The sequence below is a fragment of the Mytilus trossulus genome, chromosome 3 (assembly GCF_036588685.1).
Source record: "Mytilus trossulus isolate FHL-02 chromosome 3, PNRI_Mtr1.1.1.hap1, whole genome shotgun sequence".
NCBI lineage: Eukaryota > Metazoa > Mollusca > Bivalvia > Mytilida > Mytilidae > Mytilus > Mytilus trossulus.
The window spans coordinates 92,445,823-92,459,132 of NC_086375.1; the positions used below are offsets into that span (position 1 = coordinate 92,445,823).

General features: G+C 31.4%; 1 protein-coding gene across 3 annotated transcripts; it reads left to right on the forward strand.

Moving 5' to 3' along the window:
• Nucleotides 1–3,579: 3,579 nt before the first annotated feature.
• On the forward strand, nucleotides 3,580–12,562 carry LOC134712866 (uncharacterized). Of its 3 annotated transcripts, none has more exons than XM_063574834.1 (6): nucleotides 3,580–3,682; nucleotides 4,183–4,298; nucleotides 4,675–4,802; nucleotides 6,710–6,847; nucleotides 8,735–8,816; nucleotides 9,133–12,562. In XM_063574834.1, the coding sequence occupies exons 2-6, from the start codon at nucleotides 4,235–4,237 to the stop codon at nucleotides 9,414–9,416; spliced, it is 696 nt and encodes a 231-aa protein (XP_063430904.1). In that variant the 5' UTR covers nucleotides 3,580–3,682; nucleotides 4,183–4,234; the 3' UTR covers nucleotides 9,417–12,562. The 3 variants fall into 3 exon arrangements, with proteins under 3 accessions (XP_063430904.1, XP_063430905.1, XP_063430906.1); XM_063574835.1 differs by lacking the exon at nucleotides 3,580–3,682 and adding an exon at nucleotides 3,792–3,810; XM_063574836.1 differs by lacking the exons at nucleotides 3,580–3,682; nucleotides 4,183–4,298 and adding an exon at nucleotides 4,408–4,511.
• The last annotated feature ends 748 nt before the right edge of the window (nucleotides 12,563–13,310 follow it).

Below are 13,310 nucleotides of genomic sequence, written 5' to 3' on the forward strand. Positions count from 1 at the left end.
AAAGGCTTTAGTTGTAAGTTTGAGCACGAACATTCAAGCACGCATATAATTAGTGTAATGCTGTTTTATAGTAGTAATTAACCATTTAATAGAATTAGACATAAGTTATTGCATGTTGAATACACATACTATTATATCAGTAAAACATAAACATTTAGTAGTACTGTGCACAACTCTCTCAAAAATTATACCACACACCGTCCCTTGCAAAGTAAATGCTTTGAAAAGACAAGGTATTACATGTAATACTATACAAATGATTGAGAACAACAAACACAAAATTGGCACCATATGGTAAAGTTTTTAAGGAAATATCACTAAATCATGAAAGATATAAATGTGTCCTGTGGCATACCTATGACATACTAAAGGAAACACAAAAAATGGTTCTGAAAAAAAATGGTCACAATAGTATTATATGGTTATAAGCTTGTGAGAAATATCAATAAATTTTAATAAGGGCTTACTCAGGATTTCAGGGTACAAAATAAGTTATATTAAAGAAAGCAAATACAAAGTATGGTGCAGGTAATTAGTTAGGGTCCGTATTGACCATGAGCCCCAGAGCCTTGCATTGATGTGAAACTTATGCTCAATTGAGAGACCTGATACTTGCAGAGTCAGTGAGTGAATGATGAATAACGGTCGATTAAAAGTTCAAAGAGCATATTTTTTTTTGTTTCCTCATGTGTGTGAGTCTGTATTTTTTTCTCATAAATTGATCAACCATATTATAGCTACTTACTATATGGGTTTTATTTATGATAATTTCTATCATAAAAAAATGACAAGTAAATATTGTCAGGAGAAAACCTTTAGTTGTTTTATAGTGCACTATAGGACGTTTTAATTAGATTGTGTCGTCAAAGAGACAACTTCAATAAAGACAACACCTGTTTAAAACACAATTAAAATGATGAAAAATGTCCATTGTAAAACTTCAGTTAAGTGTAATTAAACATACAAGTTCAAATTGTGCATTATATTACAAGGGTTGACTGAGCATTACGTACATGTAAAATATGTTTAGAGCTACTGTGATGGACATCGTAAGAAATTGAATAAAACACGTGTTGAGTGCATATAAGAAGTTGAATGAAATTAATTTATATATGTATGGAGTTATAAGTTTAAAAATTCATATATTAGATAATTCAAATTTTTGTTTTGACTCAAAGGTTTGTTGTTACAATCCCAACTATGATCTTTTGAAATATTGAATTTATAATTCTAATCATTTCTACTGTTTATTTTTGAAATTTTCTGTACATTTTACTCTCGTGTATTGCACTCTTGTCATATTTCATCTTTTTATCTCACATCACATATTTCTAGTCGTGCACTGCTTCCTATATATTTTCAAACAATTTTGTATGACATACAAGTCTATCATGTCCATAAAAGGCTGGCGGAGTTTGCCATCATTTATAATGTTTACCGTTTGATATATTGATTGGTCCATGGTTTGCCGATCTAATAGCAGTATTTTATTGGTCCATGGTTTGCCGATCTAATAGCAGTATTTTATTGGTCCATGGTTTGCCGATCTAATAGCAGTATTTTATTGGTCCATGGTTTGCCGACCTAATAGCAGTATTTTATTGGTCCATGGTTTGCCGAGTCTAATAGCAGTATTTTATTGGTCCATGGTTTGCCGATCTAATAGCAGTATTTTATTGGTCCATGGTTTGCCGATCTAATAGCAGTATTTTATTGGTCCATGGTTTGCCGATCTAATAGCAGTATTTTATTGGTCCATGGTTTGCCGACCTAATAGCAGTATTTTATTGGTCCATGGTTTGCCGACCTAATAGCAGTATTTTATTGGTCCATGGTTTGCCGATCTAATAGCAGTATTTTATTGGTCCATGGTTTGCCGATCTAATAGCAGTATTTTGATCTGATTTATTCTAGCTCTGCACAATATAGGATTAAATGTTTCAGCTCTTCATTGTCCACACAATGGATTTGCTTTTGTATCAAACTTTTCTCTTGAAACAGGCACGTTTGAGTAGATATGTTTGTCTTTATTTGTCTTGCCTAGAAATCAGCTGTGTTGTTCTTCCCCTTCACCAAAACCTTTCCAAGAATAATGGGCTTGTTTTTGGCTTACATAGTTTACAAGAAACAATATATTAGTTTACGGTTTTCTATCAATTTCTAGTTTAGTTTATACATATTGTATTTACTCAAAGTAAAATGGATTGGACACAAGTAAGCCATACTTATGACGTCCTCTCCGAATACTAGTAACAATAAATTACAATACAAATATTGATATGAGCATGCAATAACCCTATGATATGTTCAATACTTTAAGAGTCTATCAAATTGAAAAAGATAAAACAGAAATAACGTAAAAATGGGTAAGGATGATGATGACGTTGATGTACCGAAAATACATTTTTTTCTACATAACAAGAAATCTCCGGTTGTACCCCCCTTTTTTTTTGGATGATCAATGCATTTGAATTGGAGCATGTAGTTGGAACTGCCCCCTTTTTTACTCTGGGTTGGGAACCCCCCTTTTTTAAAACAGTTTGGTCTGCCCCTGATGATACACATTGATAATGATTGTGAGATGAAGAACACCACAATGTTTTCTTTTGTTTTCATAACAAGATCCCTTGGGGTCCATTTATACCTCTAACTCCCTCAAAATTTGTACTTTTTATGCTAAATATATCAAAATTTAAAGGTTACTATCACACATTTGTGAATGAAATGTGACAATAAAGGAGTAATTGAATTGTTTAAGTTGCCGAAAGCATGAACTATCCATATAAAAGTTAAGCGACTCAATTGAGATTTTAATATAACTATGTGAGAGATAACCTCATCATGAGAAAAATAAATAACGTTCTATTGAACAACAAATAACCTTCTTTATCATATAACTTGCTTATATCAATTATAAATAAAACATTGGTCTTTCCACTTAGAATTCAATAATCAGTTATTCATACAGGACACTTCAGTTTGTGAACTAAAATTCAAAATAATACAAGACTGACATACACGTAGTACTACAAGAATGACATGGTATTAAAAATTATTTGTGACATCTCAACTTTCCCCTGTTAGACTCAATATTAAGGCTTCACGTAAGCAGCGTTCATATAATAGATTCCCCTTAATAAATTATGTGTTGTTACTGTTTCCAAAAGTTATTTTTTACATACTTTGGTTCAAGTTTTCTTTTATAGCACAATATAGGAAATTAGAAGAAAAAAAAGTCAGAAAAAAACTACCAAAAGCACTGACTTGCTCTACCTACTTATATTCATGGAAAGGCCTTATGAAAGAGTCTTATTTCAAGACAATTTTCCTTCAAATATGTTTTTATTTTCAATTTTTTTTTTCGTGAAATAACAAGTGTTTTAGATGTTAAAGTTTTCGTATGTAAATAGAGGGGAGATCAAATTTTCAAATGTTTTTACTGGGGGGATCAAATAAAAATAGTGAACTATTATGGGGGATCAAGAATTTTTTTTATTTTTGATTCTTCTCCCTCCCAGGTAAATAATAATAAGTCCGTAAGAAGGATGAGTACTGTACCAGGGTTTGTATTTGGCCGGCAACACGTTACGGTTCATTTAGATGGATTTTAGATTTTCCGGAAATTTCTCATATCCTCCCGGGGAAGAGTTCATTTTAGAAAATTCATTTCCGTAAACAAAAAGTAAGTAATTTATCTCGTTTATTAATTTTTGTTTGGATTGTTTCAGCAAACAATGCAATCTGTATTATAGAAGTTTTAACATTGAATGTCCCCTAAGAGATCTTATTATTGTGTAACCATGAAATAATGTAAAGTGTCCTGTATGTTTCTTTTGTCTCCTATACATCACTTTTCACTTTTGGAATTCAAAGTCCTGAGCAATCTTAGGGGACTTACAAATCACACAAGTTAATCTCCCAGAATATATTTAATTATTTCATGTGATTGGCTCCAAAATAACACTTGTTTGATCACAGTAGCTTGAAATTCAAAGCGAAAGTGTTTTTGTTTGCAATTGGTGTCGAACATTTAAATTTTGAGCACAAAACCAATTCTGTCTAATGTTTTTTGGGTACTAAACCAGTTTGAATTAGTTTTTTGAGCTGTACCAATGATGATACCATTTAAAAATGTTCTTACCATAAATATATGCATTAACTAAGTACTTGTTTTTACTTCAGATATGGAGCTTGAGTCTAGTGGTAATCAGCAGAAGTGACTACTACAATAAATATGTCTCCGAGATTTGTAGTTTTCTTTGTAATCATACTCTTTAATTCTGTGTCAAATGTCCAAGGTAAGATAATAATGTGTCAGACCAAGGTAATATAATTGTGTGCCAATTGGTCCAGGTGTTTTATCACCTGTCCTTATTTTACAGGTATTTTCAAATGTAATTTGTAAATAGCCAAGAGAAATCTTTCTGTGTTGCCCCACACTGCGTAAAATGTTCACGTGGAACCATTAACATTCAGCAATGAATCTGGTTCCTTACCTGGAAGAAGAAGAGGTATAATATGTCTATTTTTATCCCCTGTCCTAATTGCACAGGTGTTAATTATGTTTGTTTCATAACTTTTCCTTATTTAACAGGCATAATATGTCTTTTTTATTCCCTGTCCTTATTTCACAGGTGTAATATGTCTGTTTCATCACATGTCCTTATTTTTCAGGTGTAATATGTCTGTTTTATCATCTGAAATCAGATTGTGATTACAGACTGGATGGATTTGCCATGTCCAGAATCCAGGCCACAATCAATGAATGCAATGACCCTGTTGATATAACGTTAAGAATATCAGTAAGTACAATACATTATTCTTCAGTATACTATGGTTCATTTCATAATAATTATAATTATATAATCAAAATTAAAACTAACCATATGGTAGTGTAAAAAGCATGTTCTGATGCTATTGTCTGAACTTAATTTCTTTTATTAAAATCATAATATACAAGTCACACATGATTTTATATATCATTTCGGATTTTCCTCTTAAGAAATTGAAAATTAGCAAACTTGTTTACATGTGTACTTTCAAATATTGAAATAAAATCATTTTGAAATAAGATAATTTTCTAAAAAAAAATTGATGAAGTTATAATGATAGAAGAAACTTATATAAGTCTATACATTCACCCAATGAAAGCAGGTAATATCTTACATTGTTAAATAACATCCCTTCTGTTTGCTGTGAAATTATTGGAGAACTATTGGATTATCTCCCCTTAAATTGAAATTGAAATTATTTAGCTTATTCATATAACACTTGAACTATTAGGTTTAAGCTTATACATGCTTAATTCTATTAAAATGAGAAGGACAAACGGTGTGTTTAAAAATTTATGAATGAAAAAATCAATATAAACAGCAATTTTAAACCAATTTGAAAATCGAGCACTTTATTTCATATATTAAATGTCATTTTTTATCCTGTTCCATTGTCAGTTTAAATTGTTGTCTTGAATGACTTGATAGTATTCCAAAGGTTCTTACCAATCAAAAAGTTTTGTTTGATGTTATAAATTTCAAGGTTAACAAAATGGATATCGGAACTTTATTGTAAACATTTTGTAATGATTATTTGACTAATCACCACATGTCAGGCAGAGGTGGATCGTTATAACCTCGAGCAGTGAGTCATGCTCACCTTCGTTGTTGACTGGAGATATCTTCACCATTGTACACTTACTTGAACATCAAACTGCCAACTGGGACCTCTCAGCAAGGAATGGAGATAACAAGCTAGCAATAAGATGGAAAAAGTCCAGACAACATGAAGTGCAGACCGAGTCACCTACAAAAGACACAGAAACGGTCATCAAAAACTAGATCAGACAGGAACAAATGCCGCCTAGAAGCTTACATAGCTAAGAAGTCCGCAACATCGACGTCAACACCAACGACAAGTGAGAATGGAGAACCCGCTAAAAAAAAACGTCTAGAAAATAACCCCGATGTACAGCTTACCAACAATACCGAAGAGAACATGATAATACCGCTCAACATACAGAGGAAATGATTACACAGGAAGAACCGTTAATCACAGTACTGCAGGATGACAGAACACTATCCTGTACACACAAGGATACCTCCCGCACAACAACTTTCAGCAAGTTATGCAGGAACGGAAAAAACCGAACGAACTACAAGATACAGGATAGGAAAGATAACTCTCTACCTCCCACAAAAGACCTTTCTGTTTCCGAAGTTGAAAAGGAAAACAGTTTTATCCTTGTTTATTCAGATAAGCTGTACCCCTATAAACTGTTCAAAAAAGAAAAAAGATCCGACTTTCTACAGCGCCATCAAAAGAAGTCATGACCACTGGTTAGATGTATGAGACAAGATGAATTTCTTGTACTCAGAAGAACGTAAATTGAACATCAAAGAAGTGGCTAAGAAGAACAGTTTGAAATTGAGAAAATTCGATAAAATAAAGGCTATATGAGCCCAACCCAAACCTGTTAAATACTCTAAACTGTTATATCTTTCTGTTAATGGGGCGAGATAAGCCCATCCCTTTTCTTGCCCTAAAAAAAAAAGTATTCCAAGGGTTTTTACCAATCAAAGAGTTATGTTTTATTTTATAAATTTCAAGTTTAACAAAATGGATATCAGGACTTTATTGTAAACATTTTGTAATGTTTAGTTATGTTTTTTAATGTTAAATCAGTATCTATTAAAGTTTTATTTACATTTTTTAGTGTGAAAAGCCCAAACTTGATTGGAGAAGAACATTTACAGGTGCTATAGACACAGAGGAAGTGCCAGGATATTGGCAGAAGATTTACTTACAGGTCAAACAACAGTATTCTTCAAATTCTAAGAAATATGGCATTCAGGTAAAAAAAAAAAGGTTTTCATAAACAAATGGTTTTATATACAAAAGATAGATTAATTTTGAGTGATGAAAATGTTAGAATAGTTATTTGTATAACACAAATGATATATTTCAATGGTGTTGTTGACACCATGTGTTCTTCTTTACTACACATTACTAAGTCTATTTCCCGAATTTCTTTTTATTTTAATTACTGATTTTTGTCATTTCAAAAGTCATAATAACAACTCAAATAACATATTTAAGGACAGATTGACAAGAAACATTTCAAAAGAGTTTGTAAATTTGAATGTTTCTAGACATACACTTATTTTGTATATAATTGAAACAAAAATGGCTGTTTGGATTATATATGTGTATATGTCATATGACTTCAACTTAGATTTGACACCCAATGATCAGGGTATTTTTTTTTCTATTTTCCTTTTAAATAAAGGTTTTGTTTCTGTTGATTGTATGTACGATCACTTAGTAAATGAGACAGCAACTTAACAACAAAAGATATACAAAGAGCACCATACAATAATAAGCAGGTGTCTAAACAATAGGTCTTCAAGGCAGGGAGAAAACCCCACACCTGGAGGCAGGCTTCAGCTGTCCCCTAAACATATAAAAGTAACAAAAATTAGAAAAACACACACAAGACTTACAAAGTCTAGACTAGGAAAAGACGCATAAACGCAGCATAAATATGTTTTGTGAGATGTCAGACCACCCCTTTACCTCTAGCATATGTGGAATTATAAACAAACACACAGCAGAATGTAGAGTAAAACTCAGTTTAAATGAAGTGAGTCCTGAGAATGTGCTTGTACGATTCGCTCGTGTATGTAACAATGTTTTAGATTTTTACGAGAGAAATTTATGTATTACTGAAAAATTATTACACCAGGGTTTTCGATATCACAAACTAGTCAAAACATTTACTAAATTTTATCATCGGTATAAAGACATCATTCGTAAATATAGCTCAACATGCAGACTTTTTATACGTTCAGGTATTTCACATCCAATTTTTTATGGAAATATTCTTTATAAAGCACAAAGGTGTCAGTATTCACCTCATAAACTTACAAAACCTTTGAATAGACTTATTAAGAAGGGATATAATTACGATACTGTTGTCAAGTCATTAAAGATTGCATATTTTGGCGTTAATATTGAGTCACTGATAAGGTCTTTGCGTCGGAACTAAACACATTTATTCTAAAAACTGTTGTTGGCATGACACGGGTTATGTTCTTCTCATATATGTTATGATGGTATGATACTAAACCCCTTACGGGAAGGATTGTGCCTGATGTTCATATGATGAAATCATAATCTTTCAGTCAGTTTAATTGAAGTCTGGAGCTGGCATGTCAGTTAACTGCTAGTAGTCTGTTGTTATTTATGTATTATTGTCATTTTGTTTATTTTCTTTGGTTACATCTTCTGACATCAGACTCGGACTTCTCTTGAACTGAATTTTAATGTGCGTATTGTTATGCTTTTACTTTTCTACACTGGTTAGAGGTATAGGGGGAGGGTTGAGATCTCACAAACATGTTTAACCCCGCCGCATTCTTGCGCCTGTCCCAAGTCAGGAGCCTCTGGCCTTTGTTAGTCTTGTATTATTTAAATTTTAGTTTCTTGTGTACAATTTGGAAATTAGTATGGCGTTCATTATCACTGAACTAGTATATATTTGTTTAGGGGCCAGCTGAAGGACGCCTCTGGGTGCGGGAATTTCTCGCTACATTGAAGACCTGTTGGTGACCTTCTGCTGTTGTGTTTTTTTATTTTGGTCGGGTTGTTGTCTCTTTGACACATTCCCCATTTCCATTCTCAATTTTATATTGTATATCATAAAAGTGTATTATATATTTTGTTTAAAATTACATTACAGGTGACAGTTCTATCAGAAAAATTTAAAAATGTAGAAATAATGAATTCCACATTAAAGCTTTATGGAGAGAACTGCTCTGTCTGTAAGTATTGTATACACAATTTAAAAAAGTATTAAAGTTCTCATGAATAAGGAATATCTTTCACAAAAATAACTTTTAAATATATTGTTCTATATATTCAGGACAAATGATAGAGAATGACCATTGGATTAAAAAAAAAGTATGTTTTCTTCACTTTACAAATTTAATTTTTATCCTGCAGTTCAACACTGATCTTAAAAACATATAGTTATTTTACTTCCCTGTATAATTGTAATGTTTGTTTATTATTTAGTAAATGAGAGAGCCAAGATAACTGTACAAATGTATATTATTGAAATGTCTGTTTATTATTCAGTAAATGAGAGAGCCAAGATAGCTGTAGCAATTCTAGGAACATTAGCAGGACTTGCTGTCATTGGTATTATTGTTGTGATGATTCTGAAGAAGAGAAGAGATCGAGCATTATCATACCTATCAACACCACCACTCGTAGAAAATGCAGAGCACCCTGAAAATACATTTCATGCTAATTCTACTCATGGTGACATGTCTGATGAGACAACCTATCAAAATAGACCCGATTTCCAAGACATGGTCACTTATTCTGGTCTAACCAGAAATGACCACCAGAGATTCTAATCTCTATGTGTTGTTGTAATCATAACATTGTCATTACAAAGATGTTTAGTACTTTACCATGATGGTAGTTATTTTGTAAAATGTGAAAGAACAGATTTTTATTACATATCCTATTTTTTCAATTACATAACCCACAATATTGTAGAATTATATGATAAAGTAATAGTAGTTATTTTATTAGAAATCTCATACTTAACATTAAGGAATAAGATTACATTTATTTATGATGCAGCAGTACAGGTGTTTTATATTTTTTTACAAAGGGAAGCCATTGGTGGATCCAGGGGGGGGGTCCGAGGGTTGGAACCCCCCTTTTTTTGGCCGATCAATGCATTTGAATGGGGACATATAGTTGAAACCCCCTTTTGTCCTGGGTTGGGAACCCCCTTTTTAAAATGGCTGGATCTGCCCCTGGGAACTTTATAAAGAGGACACAATCTGTTTATTGAGGAAACAATATTTCATTGTAATTGAATTATAATGTAGTCACAATTTTAAATAAATTACCTTTTGTATTTTCAGGGGGATGGGGGTAGTGGTAAAGTCTAGGTTAATTGGTCTGTTAGATCCAAAGCTGCCATTTTGAATCTCTGAATTTCTGTGATTTCATCAATTAGTAACACAACAAACATATATCTCACCTCAAAATCATTTCTGTTAGTTAAATTTTATTTTCTTCTAAATTATAACATAATGCTTATTCATGTCATATTTAAATTTAAATTTGATACTAAAAGCATACATGATACAACGATATTATACTATTCCAAAGAAGAGAATAATGTTTCACAGAATTTTCCAGAGATAATATTTTTACACCCAAATGAAGTCTTTAATGGGAAACTGTGTTTAATTTGTTAAAATGACAATAACTGTATTGTATATTAAACTTCATCCATGTAAAATGTAGATTTCACTGTAGCAATAGAGTTTACCTAGTGACACGAGGCAGAGTTATCTCCCAAATGTACTCCATATTTATTGCTAATTTTTTTTAATGTGACAAATTTTGTGTGTTAGGTGTAAAGACGTCTTTATTTTTAATTACCATTGCTCAAATGTGTACCACTTCAAACCTGGGTTCAGTGTAATAAGATAAGTTAACTTTGTTGATTTGAATGATTTTTTTGTTTGTAAAAATGCATATTTATATTTCAGTTTTATGGTGTATTGGGTTCAATGTTTAATTTTAAGAATGTATATAGATTTAAATTTGGTGTAATACTGAAGATAGTGCCATGTAAGTGCTTAAACTTTTGTATTAAAAAAAATCTTTTTTGATTATGTGCAGACTGGTTGTAAAAAGTTTCCCTGGTACTTTTAATTACCTTGTAATCATGTTTTTTTAAGGTTATGAATGAGTTCAATTATTCTAAATTGAAACTAAAATTCAAATTTGAACAAGATTGATTTAATTAGACACCAAGATATCATATAATTGATTAAGATTAGATTTGTATACTGGTCTTATAATTGATTTTGGTCGTGTTATAAGAACTTTATGAAAAATAAATTTATATCATAGCACAGCTTATATATTTTTAAAAATACATATAGTGAATGGGTTGTACATATACTGAATTCAGGGAGTTTGATACATTTATTTATAGGACCCCTTTGGTTTAATTATTCACTTATAAAACATGAATATTTCTATATGTTTTTTTTCTATATATTTAATTTGCTTAGACTAGATATTTATAGGCAGCAATTTTCACACAACAATCGTAAAACATATTCAAAAGTCCCCATATATAACCATTGATTCCAACATTTTTGGGGTAGAAGTTTACATATATATGGCCAGCTTAAATTGCATGTTTCCTATATTTATATTAAGGTTAGTGACATATTCTGTTGTTTATCAAGGATTCATTATAAGAGTGAATTGTCATGGTTGTGTTTATTGTTAGAATGAAATGTCATGGTTGTGTTATGTAAAATGTCTAACCACATAAAACATGTTGAACATATTACATTAACTTATTTTCAATCCTTAATGAACCTCTGATTGTGGAAAAAGTGAGCCACAATGAAATTGACATTGCACAAAATATAGCTGTGTTACTATATTTAGGAAATAAACACAACTAGTTGCAGTATAAAACATTAATTGGTTTAAATTGGCAAGATAATTTCCTTTTTGTGAATTGTTTTTTAAAAGAATGATTTAAAAAAGTATTCAAATTGTTTTTATGAAGCATCATTTTTTGTCTCGCCTGCAATGAAGGTCTCAAAATGGAAGACATAGGGATTACAATTATGTGACGACAATGTAAACTCTTTGTACATAGCATTATTTTTCAATAGTAATTAGACCTGGATGTTTCATACCTTGTATACAGATGCCATATAATCAAATTATGTTATATTTTTGTCTGTCATATGTCCATTGTCCTTGAACTCATTTTCATGGTTCAGAAACTGCTTCTTTTTTTTGTTTTTATGTCATATAAAAATCCCTCTAATTATGAGTCATATGATAACTATATTAAGTTTATGGGATTCTTGCAAGATCTACATGTTATCTGATCAAGATTAGTTTTTTCTTGGTCACATCAATATCTCACATACCATAAGCTAAGAGTCAACTATATTTGGTGTTAGAAATGATAAAAAGGTGTATACTACCTCCTAGCAGATTTCATCTGATCTTGACATAATGTTTACGGTTAATTGGTCAATTTTAAGTTTTCATGGTTTGTCTGTTATTCCATACTGAAAGAATTATTGTCTGTATGGTAAACAAGTCTGTCTATCAGTGTTTATCTGACCTTGACCTTATTTTTATGGTTCATTGGTCAAAGTTCTATTACTTTAGTAAGACCTGTTTCTCAGACACTTTTTAAAAGCTATTTGTGAACTATATTTGATGTTTGGTGTAAATAATGAAGTAAGCAGACGAGACATTTCAGCATGTTTAAAGTATTTTGATTCAATGTGTTGTTATAAATGTAAAACAAAAGCTTTCAAAAATGTAATCAAAATTTTCTTGATATTGATTTACTTCCAGGGTACAATGTGAAGTGTTTTATGAACATTTTGTATGAATATTTTACAAGTAGTTAGGTTAAAGTATAATTTACCTCATAGATAGGTCAAATAATTAATAATGATATATACTGAAATAAAGAATAAGATTCATACAGTAATTGATTTTTTGTTTACAAAGTTAATAGGAGAATGTATAACTACTTGCCAACAATATTCCTACCAAAAAGGACAGAGCTTATGTTAGACTAGTCATATAGTATAAGTATCAAAGAAGATTACAGTATGGTATCCCATCTGTTCAGTCATTGCATCAGTACTGCCTAGGATGACAATAAATCAAATTCAAATATAAATAAATCCAATGTTGTGTCATGGCCTTGCATCATCTTAAATTTATTTATTGAATTCAGTAAAAGTGATTTCTGTTTAAAATTCATTGGAAGACTTTATAGCTTGTTGTTCGGTGTGAGACAAGGCTCCATGTTGAAGGCCGTACTTTAACCTATAATGGTTTACTTTTTAAATTGTTATTTGGATGGAGAGTTGTCTCATTGGCACTCACACCACATCTTCCTATATCTATTAAAACAGCCACCTTTCTTAATAGGGTCATATGACTCTTGACTAACGATGTATCCCTTTTACTGTTCTGATATATAAGTGGACAGTAAGGATGTGTCTGTTGACTATTATACCTTCTTTGTGTTGACTGTGATGATATCTCTGTTGACTGATAATGTCTCTTTTGACTGTCATGCTGACAAATGATGAATGCTGACTGTTGAGATGTCTCTGTTGGCATAAGGAATGTGTCTGTTGACTGTTATGTTATCCCTGTGGACTGTTATTTTGTCATTGTTGACTTAGTTTATCTCTGTTGACTGTTGACTTGATTGTTAC